At 43.4% G+C, this 20597-nt stretch overlaps 1 protein-coding gene across 2 annotated transcripts in view; it reads right to left on the bottom strand.

Moving 5' to 3' along the window:
* Positions 1-1409: 1409 nt before the first annotated feature.
* LOC114682331 (pregnancy-specific glycoprotein 22-like) overlaps positions 1410-20597 on the bottom strand; it is a 50364-nt gene continuing 31176 nt past the window's right edge. The window contains exons 1-7 of one of the 2 annotated variants that reach the window (XM_028856172.2): positions 16411-16675; positions 14961-15320; positions 11584-11943; positions 9897-10256; positions 5750-6109; positions 4092-4451; positions 1410-3071 (exon numbers count right to left, since the gene is read on the bottom strand). In XM_028856172.2, coding sequence (XP_028712005.1) covers positions 2788-3071; positions 4092-4451; positions 5750-6109; positions 9897-10256; positions 11584-11943; positions 14961-15320; positions 16411-16474 — 2148 coding nt within the window. In that variant the 5' untranslated portion in view covers positions 16475-16675 and the 3' untranslated portion in view covers positions 1410-2787. Of the gene's footprint in view, positions 3072-4091; positions 4452-5749; positions 6110-9896; positions 10257-11583; positions 11944-14960; positions 15321-16410; positions 16676-20597 lie in introns of those variants that run through there. The other variant, XM_037201862.1, reaches the window with a different exon arrangement.

A 20597-nucleotide genomic window follows, 5' to 3' on the forward strand; every position in this document is an offset into this window, starting at 1 on the left:
GGTTTCCATGAGAAATGTCCTCCACATTTTCAGGAGTATGAACTCCTGGTCCCAAGTTGGTGGCACTGTTTGGTGAGGCTTGTGAGTCATATCCTCTGCAGTCAGATCATCACTGGGACAAGCTTTGAGTCTTACAGCCCTGCACCATTTCCAATTCAATCTCTCTGCTTTGTGCTTACAGTTCAAGATATGAGCTCTCAGCTTCCTGCTCCTGCAGCAATATCTATGGCTTGCTACCATGCTTCACTGCCATGATAGACCATAAACCCAAATAAATAATTTTCTCTGTAAGTTACCTTGTTCATGGTGGTTTTTTTTGCAGTAACACAAAAGAATGAATGCTTGTTGGCATGAAGATTGGAAGGGGTTGTTTCTGGAGTAGTAAACAGAACAAATAGTAATGTGACAGTATGAGAGGAATCATAAGCTCCCCATCTTTGGAAGGCAATAATAGCTCTGAGAGCCATGTAATCCTCAATTAAATACCACCCAATTGAGTCTAGGTATGTAGTGAATTAGCAAGATACCTGTATGCCAAGCACAACATTCCAGATTTCAAAACCAGCACATCATATGTTGTGAGAACCCCTAGTTACATTCATATGTGTTAACAGAGCCTGAGTCTGAGATGTCATTTTTCTCCACCACAGATGGTAACCCTGAGGTTCTCCAAGCAGGAGATTTTCCTTCATGCCATTCTTGGCTTCAGCCAAGGTCTGGCTGGATATGTAGGAGCTAACACAGGATGACATGTCCAACCTAGGTGTTCATATAGATGGTTCCAGATTCACCGGTTCCCCAAGAATGAAGCATGAATCTAGGAATGATCTCAGAATGTTAAGAATCAAGTCAGGGTTTGCAACAGAGCCACCTTTTTCTTGTTGGGTGTTAACATACCTTCTCTAATATGCTTATACCATCTAAAGAACTATTTTGAGATTCAGGTGGATACTGAAGATGTGACCTATAGAAATTAAGGGCAAAAACTTCTGAAACAGGCCTGATGGACTAGATATGTTTGACAGGTTGGTGGCTTGTTTCTGCCACCTGAAAGAAGCCAGAGACTCCCATGAAACCTCAAGAAATTGCCTCTGTCAGTTTGGCCTCTGGGTGTGTATATGGAGCACTTCCTTGGTCACTGATTGATGTTTGAAGCCCCAGCACACTGTGGGTGTTGCCATTCCTAGGGAGGTGGCCCTGAGCTGTACAAAGAAAAGGTAACTGAACAAACCTTGGGGAGTAATTAGGAAAGCATTGATTCTGTATGGTCTAACATCCACAAGTTAGAATAATGATACAAATGAATAACAGTAGGGGAAGTCATTGAATCTGAAGTTGGTTTTTCAAAATGATTAAAAGTATCAATAACCTTTATTTAGATTAGCTTTGCTTTAAATATATTACCATTAACACTAGAAGTGAAGTTTGAGTTCTTACAGTTCATACTAAAATATACTAAGAGTTCCATGAGTACTCAATAGTTGTGCTAAATGTTGACTGACCTAGATGAAACAGAAATATTCCTATAAGCCCAGGACCTACAGAGATGGAAGCATGAAGAAACACAAAACTGATTCAACATGTAACTCATAAGACTAAGTCAATAAAGACATTTGACAAAAGTGAACAGTTTTTAATGATGAAAACAGCCAAACAAGGTGTACTGGGCAGGCCAGTGTATAGAGGAACACATGGAAACCCACAGTAAACTGTACTCAGCGGGGACACTGACAGCTTTCCCTCTATGACCAGGATTGACACAAGGATGCTGCTGTGGCCACTTCTCTTTAGTGTTACCTTAGGAGTCTTAGAAAGAACAATTAGGAAAAACAAAGACCTGAAAGTTAACCCATCAATCAACTGTCACATATATCTGCAGATGACATGAACTTATTTGGAGAAAATAATAAAAAGATTCTACAGAAGTGTCTGGAACTGGTGAGCAACCATACCCACCTGTTATATCTTTCTATAAACTAATATTTATCACAATTAGATGTTCTGATTTTTCTTATGCCTAGAGACAGAAGTAGAAGGGATATAGGTTTAGAAGTGCCTTGTAAATGGACAATGGTGATGTTCATGTGATAAAATGAATGTGCTTAATGCCACTCATCAGTGCACCTCAGAAAAGTTAAAGTAGAAAATCCCACCTATGTCTTAAAATATATATAAACAAGGAAAATAATCATGAACAAGTTTGCACTGTGAATGCCAGTGTCAGGATAGAAACAGTCCACTTGATCCTTACACCATGGATTTTACATCTGTGTATGAAACAAACTGAGCATCAAAACTAATTAGGAATCAGTTATGTCCACAGATAAACTTGTGCAGTCACTTATCCTGTCACCATTTCTCACTTCACATGGATGATTGGTATCGAGGAAGCATTGGTATTAGGTGAAACTACTTGAGCTTATGAGAGGGTGTTTATCTCTATGCAAAGACTGCATGATTTTAACAGGGACCAAGAGTATCCAGAAGTTTGGGGATCTGAAATTAGTTTCCATAGACTCTAAGAACTGGCTATATATTTGATCGACAACCTAAGCTCTTAACGCCTTTGTAGTTCTGTTTACTATATTTTTGTTTGCTTTTCAGCTTTAGAAACTGAGTCTCCTTTTATGTTCTGGCAAGTACATGTGCACATTTATCCCAGGATTATAAGCTTGAGTCACTTTACCTGAGTGGTAATTGACAATTTTTACCACAAATCTTTTCTCCTTGTTTTATGCCATTGATTAAAAACTGCCCATACTGTGCTATATAGATTGAGAGGAGAGGTTACTCATTCTTCACGACCAGGATGACTGGGAGACTAGTCTTTGAACTGACTGGGTTGGAGACCTCACATTTATACTCTCCAGCATCCTCCATCCTGACAGGATAAATGCTGAGTTGGCAATTTTGGGGGGACAGTGTCATCCTATCTGAGAGCAGCAGACTCTGGTTATTGAAGATCCAATGGATGGAGATTCCAGGGTCAGCTGAGAAGCAAGTGAGGACCACAAAGCTTTGTACTGTCACTGTGGTGTCAATGATTCGAATGAAGGGCTGTGTCACAGGCTCTGTGAAGAAAGAGAGGGGAATAAATGACAATATTCTTCAGTGAGCTCAACCAGCCCCTCTATACTTCATACTTAATAAAGCCTACAGAGGAGAGAATTTGGACCTGAGAATATATATTGCATTGATCTGCTACCAACAGGCTATATGACTATGATTCAGATACTTAGTTTGCTGCATCACAAATTACCTGTAACAGGACACCTTGCAAATGATAACTGCTTCACTTGTAAGTTAAGCTTAGTTATGAGCAGTGGCCTGATCTTGTTATCAGGGAGATACTCAAATCAACAGCATCGGTTACTATTTACCTGCGAAAGAGAATTTCCTAGACTTGACCCCTGAGAATAAGAAGGAGTACTGAGTAAATATCATCTCTGTATTTACCCTTCGGGACATTGATCTTCCTGTGAAGTCTCTTAAACCTATCAGAATAATTGGCTAATGGTCTGGGAACCTATCCATTTGGACTCAGAAGGAGAGGATGCCCAGGTGACCTACCTAACTGCAGCTCCCAAGTCAGTACACAGCCAGTTACACACTCTATGGAACTTGGGCAGTCAGTAAAGACTTGATCCCTATCAGCAACAACAGGAAATTAAAGCAAAATATTGACAAAATATCCCGTGTCGCCTGGAGAAGAGTCACAGGCAGAGTTGTGGAGCTAGGAATTCCTGTTACTGTCTGTAAGGATGCCATGGCTTCCTCAACCAATACCTGCCTGGAAACTACAAAGTCTCTCTTGAGGCCTTGTATGGTGAGAGTCCCAAGAGTCTGGGCTGTGTCTGACATGCTTGTATTGAGTTATCCATCATATATTCTCTTCTCTGCAGAGGGAGACCAGTGAGGGTTTCTAATCAATTGTTGTCTACTCTATGTGTGTCTTGCAATCAGAGCCTAAAACCCAGTTTGGGGACACAGTGCTGTAAGGGAAACAGCAGGCACAACCCAGTTCTGACAGGGTAATGTATGAAGTAGGATAAGCCACACCCTGCAGTTGGAAGCCATAAAAGCTCACTTACTGTTCACATGGAGTTGCACATATGCTTTTTCAATTTTATAATCTTTGTTCAAAGTTTCTAGCATGTATAATCCTGCATCTTTCTCAGTGATGCCCTCGATCAGCAGGGATCCATTGCTGTACACCATTTCTCTTTGGCTGTGTGCAAGTCCCCAGATGGTGGAATTTGTGGCCCTGTTGTATTCTGCAATTTCAAAAATGTCTGTCCTATGCACTGATTTGTACCAGTAAAATTCTTGAAGATCTTCTGGCAGATTATGAACTAGGAGAAGAACGCTTTTCCCTTCAGCAACATACTGAGGCACTGATTCGATTGTGACTTGGGTGGAGGTTGGAGAGTTAGAGCATGTAGAAACGGAGGCTGGAAGAAAAAAAAGCCATTAATTGAAGAACATTGGGTTGGGGGAAAGATGATAACCTCTGTTCTGAACAGAAGGATTCATGACTCAGCCTAGAGATGCAGATGTGGGTGTGTCTATCCTTCAAGGTGGAGGTAGCAACATGACCTCCAATCCCTGAGTGCTTCTGAATGTGTCATTTCCTCTGCAAGGAGCTCTGTCAGTGGTTGTTAAATGACTCTTCTTTCATTGCCCTCAGTCAGACACTGTACACACTCATGAACACTGTGATTTGAGTTGATGTCTCCCTTGAAATCTACCGACCATAGAATTTTAATTTCTGCCTTTTTTCAGTTTGCTTTATAGCTCCCGTCTATTCCTGACCTCACTTATTGATCTCCTTGGTGATTTGTCCTGCAGTACACAGGACTAGGGCTGGGTGAGGACAGGAGCAGTCTTATGTTCTTGGCAAGCTCAAGTCATAAAAAAGTCTTGGATACGAGTTTGACTTGTTTTATGTCAACTTGACACAAGTTAGAGTCCCTTGGAAAGCAGGAGAGTCAATTTAAAGTGCCACTATCAAATTGACCTGTGGGCAAGACTGTAGTACATACTACACACACACACACACACACACACACACACACACACACACACACACACACCGTATTTTTAAATTGTAGATTAGTGTGAAAGTATTCAGCTTACTGCAGGCAGTTACACCCCTAGGCTGTCAGTCTTGGGCGATAAAAGGGAGCCAGCTGACCAAGCCATAGGATAAAGTCGGTAAACAGCACTCCTCTATGGTCTCTGGACCAGTTCCTGGATTTTATTTATGATGCTCTCAATTTTGAGAGCATCATACATACCCATGTTTTGCAGGGGCAACTAAAAACCATTGTTCCCTATTAAGCTCTGAGAAGAAGTAAGAATAAGTCCTAGACAAATGATCTCCAGGGTCATATGTAGTCAAGCCTGGGACACATGACAGGGGCCAGGGCTTTCTGGTGCTCAACTCTGTGAGATGCTATGGTTTCCTCACACTCATGGATAGAACCCATAAATACTGGACAGCGTCAGACATTTTATGCTGAATTACCTTCCATCAATGTCTTCCTCGATATTGGGAGTGGGGGAAGTCAGACTACAGACAATGATCTATGGCCATTTGTCTCCACCAGATGTGTCCTGTACTCAAACCCCAGTACTCAAACCCCAGCATGGAGACACAGTACAGAGAAGAGTCATGCATAAGCCAGGCATGAGAGTCCTGTGTGTTTAAGCCTCACCCAGCACTGAACAATCACACAGAATCACTTACTGTTCACCTGGAGTTGCACATGGGCTACTTCAGCTTTTAGATCTGTAGTCAGAGTTCGTAGGGTGTAGAATCCAGCGTCCTTCAAGGTGACATTGTGGAGCAGCAGGGATCCATTCCTGAACAATGCTTCTCTACCACTGTGTGCAGGCCCCTGCAAACTTGAATCCATGGCTCTTATGTGTCGAGCAACCTCAAACTTCTTGTATGCAATCACCCCTTTGTACCAGTAAAGAGCTTGAATATTCTCTGGGAGATTGTGAACAAGTAGAAGAACACTTCCCCCTTCAGCAACTCTGGGTGGCACTGATTCAATAGTGGGCTGGGCAGAGTGGGGAGGGTGCCCATTGGTGAAAACGGAGGCTAGAAGAGAAGAGAAGAGAGATGCATTAATAATTTGAACTTTGTATTTTGCTAAGATGAGTCCCTCTGTCTTGAACAGCTGTGTCCATTGCTCAGCCCAAGTGTGTGGGGTTGTGTCTCACTTTCCTACTTGTTGGGGGTCAGCACATGACCTCCACATTCCCAGTGTCCCCACTCTTGTCTTTTCCACTGTATGGCACTCTCTCCTCAGGTGTCAACATGGCCTGGATCACTGCCCTCAGACTTCTGCTCACATTTATGGTAGATTGGTGTTGGGGTGATGCCTGCCCCTCCTCTTCCCCTACACACCCTGCATGTTCACACTCTGACATTTTGTTGTTGTTGTTGCTCTGTTCCTCTTGTGGTTCCAGACAACACCTTACTTCACCCTCCAGCTTCTTGTACTTTAAGTCCACTCTAACTGGATTATTGTATGAACCATGATTTGTCTTATATTTTTAAAAGAAAATGCTGGCTAGAAAAATCTCAGATACCTGTAGAGACTCAATCAATGAATGATGTCTCAGAACCCTGTATGCCCATGGATTATTTAAGAAAAACATAGGATTTGGGATACAGTGTAAAATTTTTTCACTGGCTTCTTTGGACATTTATTTACAAATTCCATTTGTGTGAGAGTTTGTGTGCAAAGGCCTGTCTCAGTGTGCATGAGGCATGGGTGCAGGACACAGTACTTAGGTGGAGGTCAGAGGACATCTTGTGTTCCTTGCTTCTCAGTTCATCAGACAATGAACCACATGCCCATATCCACTGATATCAGGGCCATGTCACTGATCACTACCAGCTTGACTTTTTGTTTGTGAAGTCATAACTGAGAACACCAGTCTTCAGAATATTGTGGTCATGGTAGATAATTTTGGGTAAAAACTATCACCTTCTCCTTACCATAACTTGTCCATTGATAGCTTCCTGATGCTAAGCAACTGTCTGGCCGGTGTCTTCTCCTCTACAAACTCTGAAAGTCCTCTCAGCTCCTTGTCCCATTTAGGAGACTCCAAATTGTATGTCAGTCCTCTCTTCTCACACACTATCAACTTGTAGTTGTCAGCAGGAGCCAATGACAGGTAAGTGTGCCCTTTGTAGAGGGGTACAGAGAGTGTATTCCTGGTCTCTGTGGCACTGTATGTCTTCTTCCTGTGTCACATCTACTCCAGCACAGCTTGCAAGTTCTGTTTTCCTTCCCCACTCTGAGCTGAGCAGGCAGAGCACTCCACAGACTCCCATGGGCAGTGGATGGGTCTGTGTTCAAAATATTTCTTTGCCCCCTCCACACACAGTGCTGCCTGGTGTCTCTCTCCCCTTCTGTCTTTATATTTCAGTCGTCCCGATCACATGTGGGCAAGGATGATGAACATCCCTGGGCCTTGAAAGAGCAGCATCTTAATCTAGGGCTGCCCTCTGCTGTATCCTGGCATTGGTCTGTCAGCACCCAAGAGGGTGCCTCTGTACTACCTATGTGGGACAGAAACCCAGCTATATTCACAGTCTCCCCTGTGATCTCAATGTTCTGGAAAGATGGAATTGCTTTCACCAGAAAGTGGTCAGAAATGTCTGTGAGGGCTCCAAAGGGACCAGCCATATTGTGCATGAGGAAAGGGACAAAACTCTTCTCTTTGCAGTCACTAGTCAGGGTACTGACTCAGGACAAAGGCCCAGGAGCAGATGTGAAAGGAGTCTCCCTGCCTGGGTGTGTGGGAAGAGGAGACCCAAGTCACAGAAGGAGGATGTGGATTCTACTGTCCTGTGTAGAGTTGCAAGACAATGCTCCCACTTCCTCTGCTTACTGAGCTATGTGATGGGTCTGTCCTTTAGCTCTTTTAGCTTTCTAAGATGCCTTGGACTTCAGTCTAGGTCATTCTGATTGGGTATCTTACCTTTCCCAAAGAAACTACATAAAGGAGGAGCTGAATATGATGGTCTATCAATGTAGCAGATAAAGGAAGGGGCCAATAGATCTGAGAAGACTGTATCCATGACTTCCAGGTCTGAAGTGACAGAAGTAGAAAGCAGGCTACAAGGTAAAGTCCTGATTCAGACAAATGCTTTTCTGTGTACTGATTGTGTGGCCTGATAGGTGCCCCCTGTTTGTCACTGGGGAACTGCAGCTCACATCTTTGTAGCTGTGCAGATCAGCAGAACCTCTAGCCATTTGCCTCCAGGAGAGAATTCCCTGAGTTGAACCCCAAAGGGCAAATACTTGTCAGGAGATCCTGTGTTTTCTGTGCCCTTCTTTGGCAACCATAACCTTTCTGGAAGTCTTATAATTAATCAGAACATTTATTTAAAGGCTTGGGCACCTTTGCTCTCCCTGCTTAATCTCTGAACAAAATGTCTGGGGATCTAGCCTACCTGTCACTCTCATAACAGTACACTAGCTAGTTCCACATATCATAAGATTTCAAGTGTTAAAATGTTCCCTGACAGCAGGAAGTAAAAATGTAACTCTACTAAAATGCTTCTCAGGGCTACCTGGTGTTGAGTCTGGGACGAGGTCCTCAACCACAGCTTCCTGGGGCTCACCATTCTATCAGAATCCCATTCCCATTCAATCCATTAACCAGGCCCACTCTCTGTCCCTTGGGGACTTTCCCAGGAACAAATTCCTTATGAGTAATTCAAGAGTATAGACAGTGAATGATATCCTGGATTAGGTTATCCACCATGCATCCAGCTGCCTGCAAGGTATGGTCAAATGAATGATTCTGGTCGAGTGCAGCTGTTCTCCACTTTGTGTGTCCTGCAGTAAATACTCAAACCCCAACATGAGGACACAATGCAGATCGGAAGTCTCTCTCTCTCTCTCTCTCTCTCTCTCTCTCTCTCTCTCTCTCTGTGTGTGTGTGTGTGTGTGTGTGTGTGTGTGTGTGTGTGTGTTGTGCTTTGATCTGCCAGCGATAGGTTGCATGACTCTAATTCAGATACTGAGTTTGCTATGTCTCAGTTTCCCTATAATAGGACACATTGCAAATGATCACTGCTTCACCTATGAGTTAACCTTAGTTATGAGGTTGCAATGGGTGAGATACTCAAATCAAAAGCATCGGTTACTATTTACCTGCAAAAGAGAATTTCCTAGACTTGACCCCTGAGAATAAGAAGGAGTACTGAGTAAATATCATCTCTGTATTTACCCTTCAGGACATTGATCTTCCTGTGAAGTCTCTTAAACCTATCAGAATAATTGGCTAATGGTCTGGGAACCTATCCATTTGGACTCAGAAGGAGAGGATGCCCCGGTGACCTATCTAACTGCAGCTCCCAAGTTAGTGCACAACCAGTTACATACTCTATAGTACTGAACAGTCAGTAAAGACTTGATTCCTATCAGCAAAACAGGAAATTAAAGCCAAACATTGACAAAATATCCCCAGTGTCACCTGGAGAAGAGCCACAGGCAGAGATTTGGAGCTAGGAATTCCTGTTACTCTCTGTAAGGATGCCATGGCTTCCTCAGCCAATGCCTGTATGGAAACCACAGAGTCTCTCTTGAGGCCTTGTATGGTGAGAGTCCCAAGAGTCTGGGCTGTGTCTGACATGCTTGTATTGAGTTATCCATCATATATTCTCTTCTCTGCAGAGGGAGACCAGTGAGGGGTTCTGATCAATTGTTATCTACCCTATGTGTGTCTTGCAGTTAGTGCCTAATCTTCAGTGTGGGGACACAGTGGTGTAAGGGAAACAGCAAGCACAACACAGTTCTGAGAGTGTAATGTATGAAGTAAGATAAGCCACACCCAGCAGTTGGAAGCCATAAATGGTCACTTACTGTTCACATGGAGTTGCACAAATGCTTTCTCAATTTTGTAATCTTTGTTCAAAGTTTCTAGCATGTATAATCCTGCATCTTTCTCAGTGATGCCCTGAATCAGCAGGGATCCATTGGTGTACACTATTTCTCTTAGGCTGTGTGCAGGCCCCCAGATGGTGGAACTTGTGGCTCTGTTGTATTCTGCAATTTTAAAGATGTCTGTCCTATACACTGATTTGTACCAGTAAAATTCTTGAAGATCTTCTGGCAGATTATGAACTAGGAGAAGAACGCTTTTCCCTTCAGCAACATACTGAGGCACTGATTCGATTGTGACTCGGGTGGAGGTTGGAGTGTTAGAGCATGTAGAAACAGAAGCTGGAAGAGAAAAAAGCCATCAATTGAAGAACACTGGGTTGGTAGGAAGATGGTAACCTCTATTCTGAACAAAAGGATTCATGACTCAGCCTAGAGATGCAGATGTGGGTTTGTCTATCCTTCAAGGTGGAGGTCAGCAACATGACCTGCAATCTCTGAGTGCTTCTGAATGTGTCATTTCCTCTGCAAGGAGCTCTCTCAGTGGTTGTTAAATGACTCTTCTTTCATTGCCCTCAGTCAGACATTGAACACTGTGATTTGAGATGATGTCTCCCTTGAAATCTACCAACCATAGATTTTCAGTTTCTGTCTTTTTTCAGTTTGCTTTATAGCTCCCGTCTATTCCTGACCTCACTTATTGATCTCCTTTGTGATTTGTCCTGCAGTACACAGGACTAGGGCTGGGTGAGGACAGGAGCAGTCTTATGTTCTTGGCAAGCTCAAGTCATAGAAAAGTCTTGGATATGAGTTTGACTTGTTTTATGTCAACTTGACACAAGTTAGATTCCCTTGGAAAGCAGGAGAGTCAATTTAAAGTGCCACTATCAAATTGACCTGTGGGCAAGACTGTAGTACATACTACACACACACACACACACACACACACACACACACACACACAAACACACACACACACACACACAAACACACACACACACACACACACACACACACACACACACACCATATTTTTAAATTGTAGATTAGTGTGAAAGTATTCAGCTTACTGCAGGCAGTTACACCCCTAGGCTGTCAGTCTTGGGTGATAAAAGAGAGCCAGATGACCAAGCCATAAGGATAAAGTCAGTAAGCAGCATTCTTCTATGGTCTCTGGACCAGTTCCTGGATTTTATTTATAATGCTCTCAAATTGGAGCTATACATACCCAAGTTTTGCAGGGGCAACTAAAAACCATTGTTCCCTATTAAGTTCTGAGAAGAAGTAAGAATTGAGTCCTGGACAAATGATCTCCAGGGTCATATGTAGTCAGGCCTGGGAGACATGACAGGGGCCAGGGCTTTCTGGTGCACAACTCTGTGAAAATGTTATTGTTTCCTCACACACATGGATGGAACCTACAGATACTAGACAGCGTCAGACATTTTATGCTGAATTATCTTTCATCATGTCTTCCTCAATACTGGGGTCAGGGGAAGTCAGTCTACAGGCAATGATCTATGGCCATATGTCTCCACCAGAAGTGTCCTAAGTGCTCAATCCCCAGCATGGAGACACAGTACAGAGAGGAGTCATGCACAAGCCAGGCATGACAGTCCTGTGTGTTTAAGCCTCACTCAGCACTGATCAATCACATAGAATCACTTACTGTTCACCTGGAGTTGCACATGGGCTACTTCAGCTTTTAGATCTGTAGTCAGAGTTCGTAGGGTGTAGAATCCAGCATCCTTCAAGGTGACATTGTAGAGTAGCAGGGATCCATTCCTGAATAATAATACTCTACCACTGTGTGCAGGCCCCTGCAAACTTGAATCCATGGCTCTTACATGTCGAGCAACCTCAAAATTCTTGTAAGCAATCACCCCTTTATACCAGTAAAGAGCTTGAAGATTCTCTGGGAGATTGTGAACAAGTAGAAGAACACTTCCCCCTTCAGCAACTCTGGGTGGCACTGATTCAATAGTGGGCTGGGCAGAGTGGGGACGGTGCCCACAGGTGAAAAGGGAGGCTAGAAGAGAAGAGAGATGCATTAATAATTTGAACTTCGTATTTTGCTAAGTTGAATCCCTCTGTCTTTTACAGCTGTGTCCATTGCTCAGCCTAGGTATGTGTGTAAGTGTTTCACTTTCCTAGTTGGTGGATCTCAGCACATGACCTCCACATCTCAGTGCCCCCACTCTTGTCTTTTCCACTGTATGGCAATCTCTCCTTAGGTGTTAACAGGGCCCCAGCTCACTACTGTCCTACTTGGTGGCGGTCAGCACATGACCTCCATGTTCTCAGTGTCCCCAAAGTAGTCATTTCCACTATATGTCACTCTCTCCTCAGGTGTCAACATGGCCTGGCTCACTGCCTTCAGACCCCTGCTCACATTTATGGTAGATTGGTGTTGGGGTGATGCCTGCCCCTCCTCTTCCCCTACACACCCTGCATGTTCACACTCTGACCTTTTGTTGTTGTTGTTCTGTTCCTCTTGTGGTTCCAGCCAACACCTTACTTCACCCTCCAGCTTCTTGTACTTCAAGTCCACTCGAACATTGTAAGAACATTTGTGGCATTGTAAGAACCATGATTTGTCTTATATTTTTAAAAGAAAATGCTGCCTAGAAAAATCTCAGATACCTGTAGACTTAATCAATGAACGATCTCTCAGAACCCTGTATGCGCATGGATTTATTTAAGAAAAACATAAGTTTCGGGATACAGTGTAAAATTTTTTCATTGGCTTTGTCTTTGCATTTATTATAAATTATATTTGTGTGAGAGTTTGTGTGCAAAGGCCTGTCTCCTTGTGCATGGGAGATGGGTGCAGGGCACAGTACTTAGGTGGAGGTCAGAGGACATCATGTGTCCTTGTTTCTCAGTTGATCAGACAATGAACCAAAAACCTATATCCACTGATATCATGGACATGTCACTGATCATACCAGCTTGACTTTTTTGTTTGTGAAGTCATAACTGAGAACACCAGTCTTCAGAATATTTTGGTCATGGTGAATAACTTTGGGTAAGAACAGTCCCTTATCCCTTACCATTTCTTCTTTATTGAGATCTTCCTGCTGCTCTGGCACTGTCTTCTCCCCTACAAACCCTGAGACTCTTCTCAGCTCCTTGTCCCGTTTAGGAGACTCCAAATGGTAAGTCAGTCCTCTCTTCTCACACACTATCAACTTACAGTCTCACCTGTGAGCAGGAGCCCATGACAGGTAGGGTACCCTTTGGAGAGGGGTACAGAGAGTGTATTTCTGGTCTCTGTGGCACTGTATGTCTTCTTCCTGTGGCACATCTACTCCAGCACAGCTTGCAAGTTCTGTTTTCCTTCCCCACTCTGAGCTGAACAGAGAGAGCACTCCACAGACTCCCATGGGCTGTGGGTGGGTCTGTGCTCAAAATATTTCTCTGCCATCTCTACTCTCAGTGCTGCCTGGCGTCTCTATCCCCTTCTGTCTTTATGTTTCAGTCGTCCAGATCACATGTGGACAAGGATGATGAACATCCCTGGGCCTTGAAAGAGCAGCATCTTAATCTAGGGTTGCCCTCTGCTATATTCTGGCCTTGGTCTGTCAGCAATAAAGAAGGAGTCTCTGTAATAAATGTGTGGTACATGTAGTACAGAAACCCAGGTATACTCACAGTCCCCCCTGTGATCTCAATGTTCTGGAAAGATGGAATTTGCTTTCATCAAAAAGTGGACAGTGATGTCTGTGAGGGCTCCAAAGGGACCAGCTATGTGGTGCATGAGGAAAGGGACAAAACTATTCTCTTTGCAGTCACTAGTCAGGGTACTGACTCAGGACAAAGGCCCAGGAACAGATGTGTCAGGAATCTCCCAGCCTGGGTGTGTGGGAATAGGAGACCCAAGTTACAGAAGGAGGATGTGGATTCTACTGTCCTGTGTAGAGTTGCAAGGCAATGTTCCCACTTCCTCTGCTTACTGAGCTATGTGATGGGTCTGTCCTTTAGCTTTTTTGCCATTCTAAGATGCCTTGGACTTCAGTCTAGATCATTCTGCTTGGGTACCCTACCTTTCCCAAAGAAACTACAGGAAGGGGGAGGTTAATATGATGGTCTATCAATGTAGCAGATACAGGAAGGAGCTAATAGGTCTGAGAAGGCTGTGTCCATGGCTTCCATGTCTGAAGTGACAGAAGTAGAATCCAGGCTACAAGGTAAAGTCCTGATTCAGACAAATACTTTTCTAAGTAATGATTTGTGGCCTGATAGTCCCCCCTGTTTGTCACTGGGGAACTGCAGCTCACATCTTTGTAGCTGTGCAGATCAGCAGAACCTCTAGCTATTTGCCTTCAGGGCAGAATTCCCTTAGTTGGCCCCCAGAGGGCAAGCAATTATCAGGAGAACCTATGTTTTTTGTCCCTCTCTTTGGCAACCATGACCTTCCTGGAAGTCTCATAACCATTTCAGGACATCTATTTAATGGTCTGGGCACCTGTGCTCTCTCGCTTTGTCTCTGGTCAAGATGTCTCAGGATCTAGCCAAACTCTAGCTCTCATAACAGTACACTAGCTGGTTCCACATATCACAAGACATCAACTGTTAAAAAACATGTTCCCTGACATCAGGAAGTAAAAATGTAACTCTAGTAAAATGCTTCTCAGGGCTACCTGGTGTTGAGTCTGGGACAGAGGTCCTCAACCAGGGCTTCCTGGGACTCACCATTATATCAGAATCCCATTTCCATTCAATCCATTGAACAGGCTCACTCTCTGTCACTTGGGGACATTCTCAGGGACACATCTTTTATGAGAACCCCAAGAGTATAGATAGTGGAAATAACCTAGGGTGATTTACCTAAAATGCATCCAGACATCTGCAAGGTCCAGTCAAATGAAGGATTCTGACCTACTGCAATTGTTCTCCACTTTGTGTGTCCTGAACTAAATGCCCAAACTCAAACATGGAGACACATGTAGAGTGGAGGTAGACACAGGCTAGGTTTGATATTTCTGTGCATCTCCAGTGTAATGAACCCCAACCCACACCTAGATTTCATACAGAATCACTTACTGTACACATGGAAGTACATGGTTGTTGTAGATACAATTTTTCCAGCTCTGTTCACTGTTCGAAGGGTATACAATCCTGTGTCCTTCTTGGTGACATTTTTCAGCCACAGGGATCCATTGCTGTACACTGTTTCTCTGTCACTGTGTTCAGGCCCCATCACACTCTGATTAGTGTTCAGTGCAAATAGTGCAATTCTGACGTTCACATTCCTCACCTCCTTGTACCAGGAGAAAGCTAGAAGATTCTCTGGCAGATTGTTGGCACGTAGAAGGACATTTTCTCCTTCAACCACTTGGGGCGGCACTGATTCAATGGTGACTTGGGCAGTGGTGGACAGGTGCCAGCAGGTGAAAAGGGAGACTAGACCAGAAAAGAGAAACACAACCAACACTGAGCAGGTATGTTCATCACTCAGCTTAGGTGTGTGGTAGAGTGTGCCCACCCTCCTTGATGGAGGTGAGCAACACGACTATCATCCCCTCAATGCCTCTAACCATGTCATTTCTCTATATGGGGATTCCTTGCACCAAGTGTCTGCCTGGATCCCCACACAGTGTCCCCATATCCATCTTCACATAAAGAACATTTGTGCAAGGAGCAATGCTCTCTGACCTCCACCTCTAGAGAGCCCTCACTTTCTGACATTTTTCTCTGTTACCTTCCTGGTTCTAGCCAACTTGAGACTTCATGCTCTAGACAATCTGATTTCTGTTCCACTATAACCAGTTGTTTGTGATAACTTGGAGTCTTTGGAAGGTTCAATTCCTGTAAAAGACACAGACACCAGTGGAGAAAGAAAAGAAAATGGAAGAAGGAAGGAAGGAGGACTGTGTCCATGGATTTTTCTACATAGTCTCTAGGTTTGGCAATATTGACAATAATTATAGTCAAGTGTGATTTCATTTTTTTTACATTTACTTATGTGTTTGATGTGTGTATTTGTGAAGGACCTGTCTCAGTGTGTGCATGTGCCAGTCCATGAAACGGTGCTCGTGGGAAGCATGTGTCTCAATGTGTACATCTGCAGGTCTGTATGTCAGGTCTTGTATGGAGGGCTGGGTTGATCTTTCAGGAGTCTATTTTATTTGTATGGGGACTGAGGAATGAATTCAGGTTGTATCCTTGGACACTGAGCAATCTCACTGGTCTGCCCCTTTTTGATTTCTGTCTGGAGAGTAACCCTGTCAGGGTTGGGAACATCAGTTTTCAGAACACAGCAGACAATATGACAAACTTTGAATATTTAGTGTTTGGGGCTTTTCACTTTCCCTCATCACCTCCTGTCTGCTGAGAGCTTCAGGCTGCTGAGTCTCTGTCCCTCCCTGTGCCTTCTGCCTTTTGACTGCAAACAGAAACCCTGAGTCTCCTCTTGGGCTCCTGTCCTCTTTAGAACACTTCATCCTGCTTCTGAAGTCCCTTCCCTCCACACTCAGAGAATAGACACACTTACCTGTGAGAAGAAGCCCCTGCCAGGGGGTGTAGCCATTGCATGGAATCAGAAATGACACTTCCATCTCTCTTCTCACTGTGCTTTCCTCCCTTGGAGATGAGCTTCACCTTTACTTCAGGCTCCAAGTTTGGCTCTCCTTCCTTCCTCTAATGTGTGTGTCTTCCCAGGTGGGAGCACATCACAGAATTAAATGGGCTGTGGGTGGTGGGGTCTCTGTCCAAGGCAGTGCTCTGTCCCTTCCACTCTCAGTGCTGTCTCAAATCCCTCTCACCTTTTCTCTCCTTATATTTCACCTCCAAACAACACATCAAGCTACAAGGCTGATAAACATCCTCACACCCTCAGAGAAAAAGGGACATCTGCTGTGATGGCCTTGGGTCTGTCAGCTGCAAGGAAGGTGGCTCATTCCTACCTATGCGTCCATGTGACACAGAGATCCATGTAATCACCCAGTGATTCTCAGTGCTGTGAAAAGGTGGGATTTACTCCCAGCAGTAAGGGGACAGGGATGCCTCTGAGGACTGCAAAGGGACCAGCTGAGTGATGACCAGGGAAGTAGATCAGTCCTTTACCATTGGTGTAACCAGTCAAAGTTCTGAGGCAGGAGAAACCTGAATCAATTGTGTGTGCAGTTTCATTTACTCAGTGTTGGGAAAGAAGTGAGATGTATGACCTGAAAAGAACTGTGAGCTCCCTCTTCCTATGAAAGATTTCAAGGCAACCCTTCAGTATGTTGAGTCAGCTGAACTGTGTGAGCCCATGTCCTCTCTGATCTTGCTGGGTCACCTTTGCCCTTTGTCTATGTAATCCTCCTGCAATAATCCTGACCTCTATGGGAGATGCTAGTAGGAAGGGTGCTTTCATGTTCCCCATGTAGAAAGGTGTTCTCAAGCATAGAAAGCATCCAGTAAATCAAAGCAGGTTTCAGGACAGGAACTCTGAAATAGTGGAGACAGGGATGAAAACTAGTCTGGAATGTGGGTTCATGGCTCAGGGAATCCATTTTCTGAATGTTGACCATATGTCTTGATATCATTCCCCAGAGATCCTTAAGAGGACTGCAGTCTCATGTCTAGGGCTATAGTGAGGATGGTCAACAACCCAAATGTGAACTGCCTGATACCTTCAGTACGTGTATGGGATCAACATGCAGTTTCTAGTTCATCTCTGGTGTCTAAATTTTTCCCTTCTCTTTTCCCAAAGGGGTCTCTGTATTGGTTCAAATGCATGTGTCATACTCTCTTCCCTATGAACTGTTCTAGGATTCCTTCCCTTGCTATAGTAAAAACACCCTGGACACAGGAGAACAAATGATGTATTTTTCTTCCATGCCTGGGTCATAGTGTAGCAATGAAGGAAGTTAAGGCAAAAAACATGCTGCTTGCTGGCTCATTCACTGGTTCATATTGTGGCTCATGCTAAACTAGCTTTCTTGTACAATCAAATACCAACTGCCTAAGGATGATACTCCCACAGTGTCCTGAGTCCTCCTGTGTCAGTTAAGACAATGGCTCAAGGCATGATCACAGCCCATCCTGATAAAGATAGTTACTCAGTTGAGACACATTTTTCACAGGTGACTTTGGGCTGTGTCAAGGTGACAGTTAATGCTAACTGAGACACTATTTCAGACTGTTAAGTCTTCCTCCTCCACAGGGAGATTCCAAAAGAAGTTCCCCATTCATCAACTAAGTGTCCTTCTCTGTTTGCTGTGGTCATCATATGTGCTGATGTCCACTCTCTCTCAGAGCTGGGCCATCAGAGCCAGGAAAGAGCTCATGACATCTATCCTGGGTTCATTTTCTGATTCCCCAAATCTTCAGCCAAGGGACATTCTGATGTCGACCACTGACATTGTAGAGAATAAGTAAAATAGCATCATCAAACCATTAGCTTCATCTTGATTCAGGAGAGGCTCCCAGGCACATTCATCAGCTGCCTCTAATGACTTCACATGAATAAGAGCAGAAGTCATTCATCAACTGAAAAAAAAGACAGCAGCTGGGAGGATGTGGGATAAAAAATGCAAACATGGTTCAAAGCTCTGGGTGTTCCTTTGGGCCATGGAAATCATGAAAGCAAATGGAGGGAACAGGAAGGCATGCATAAGTTATTGGCAGAAAGAAAAATCTACTTGACTTTAAAAACAGTCTGTCCATCTTGGAAATTACTGCCAAGTGGAAGAAATTATTCTTAGTGTAGTCTATCATACAAAAGAGAAATCAGAGATTCAAGGAAAGAGTTGGAGCTAGAATATCCTGAAATCACAGGCGTTTGTGCCATTGGACACAGACTGGGGATTAACTTCTTTGTCTATCCATGAAACCAAGACTTCACACAAAAGCTCAGTGCTGACATTTACCAAGACCTGTAGTTTTCTTAGCTATTGACCTACTGAGGCCAATGGCTGAGTTCTAGACATGAGAGATATAGGCACCCTCTGGACCACTGCTAGTAGACCAAGGTGGGGTCAACCTTGTGGATTCCTGAGAGCCTCCCCAACACCCTGCCTCTGAGTTATGGGTGATAGTCTGGCCATCCCTTCCCTCACATTTAGTATCCACTTATGAGTGAATGCATACTATATTTGTCCTTCGGAGTCTGGGTTACCTCACTCAGGATGATATTTTCTAGTTACGTCCATTTGCCTGCAAATTTCATGATATCATTGTTTTTTTACTGCTGAGTAGTACTCCATTGTGTATATGTGCCACATTTTCCTTATCTATTCTTCAGTTGAAGGGCATCTAGGTTGTTTCCAGGTTCTTGCTATTACAAATAATGCTGCTATGAACATAGTTGAGTATGTGTCCTTGTGGTAAGATTGAGCATTCCTTGGGTATATGCCCAAGAGTGGTATAACTGGATCTTGAGGAAGACTTATTCCCAACTTTCTGAGAAACCGTCATACTGAATTCTAGAGTGACTATACAAGTTTTCATTCTCACCAACAGTGGAGGAGTGTTCCCCTTGCTCCATATCCTCTCCAATATAAGCTGTCTTCAGTGTTTATGATCTTAGCCATTCTGACAGGTGTAAGATGGTATCTCAGAGTTGTTTTGATTTGCATTTCTCTGATGACTAAGGATGTTGAGCAATTCCTTAAATGCCTTTCAGCCATTTGTGATTCTTCTGTTGAGAATTGTTAAGCTCTGTAGCCCATTTTTTAATTGGATTGTTCAGTATTTTGATGTCTAGCTTTTTGAGTTGTTTATATATTTTGTAGATCAGCCCTCTGTCAGATATGGGGTTGGTGAAGATCTTTTCCCATTCTGTAGGCTGTTGTTTGGTATTATTGACCGTGTTCTTTGCTCTACAAAAGCTTCTCAGTTTCAGGAGGTTCCATTTATTAATTATTGCTCTCAGTGTCTGTGCTACTGGTGTTATGTTTAGGGAGTGGTCTTTAGTGCAAATTTGTTCCAGACTACTTCCCACTTTCTCTTCTATCAAATTCAATGTAACTGGGTTTATGTTGAGGTCTTTGATCCACTTGGACTTGAGTTTTGTGCATGGTGAAAGATATGTATCTATTTGCAATCTTCTGCATGTTGACATCCAGTTACACCAGCACCATTTGTTGAAGATGCTTTCTTTTTTCCATGGTACAGTTTTGGCTTCTTTGTCAAAAATCACATGTTCATAGGTGTGCAGATTAATGTCAGGGTCTTCAATTTGATTCCATTGGTCCACATGTTAGTTTTTATGTCAATACCAAGCTGTTTTTATTACTGTAGATCTATAGTAGAGCTTGAGGTCAGGGATCATGATGTCTCCAGAGGTTGCTTTATTATACAAGATTCTTTTAGCTATCCTAGGTTTTCTGTTTTTCCATATAAAGTTAAGTATTGTTCTCTCCAAGTCTGTGAAGAATTGTGTTGGGATTTTGATGGGAATTGCATTGAATCTGTATATTACTTTTGATAAGACTGCCATTTTTACTAGGTTGATTCTACCCATCCATGAGTATGGGAGATCTTTCCATTTTCTGATATCTTCTTCAATTTCTTTCTCCAGAATCTTAAAGTTCTTATTATACAGGTCTTTCACTTGCTTAGTTAGAGTTACCCCAAGGTATTTTATATTGTTTGTGGCTATTGTAAAGGGTGATGTTTCTCTGATTTCTTTCTCAGCCCCTTTTTCACTTGTATATACGAGGGCTATTGATTTTTTTGAGTTAATCTTGTATC

This window comes from Peromyscus leucopus, chromosome 1 (genome assembly GCF_004664715.2).
Source record: "Peromyscus leucopus breed LL Stock chromosome 1, UCI_PerLeu_2.1, whole genome shotgun sequence".
Lineage (NCBI taxonomy): Eukaryota > Metazoa > Chordata > Mammalia > Rodentia > Cricetidae > Peromyscus > Peromyscus leucopus.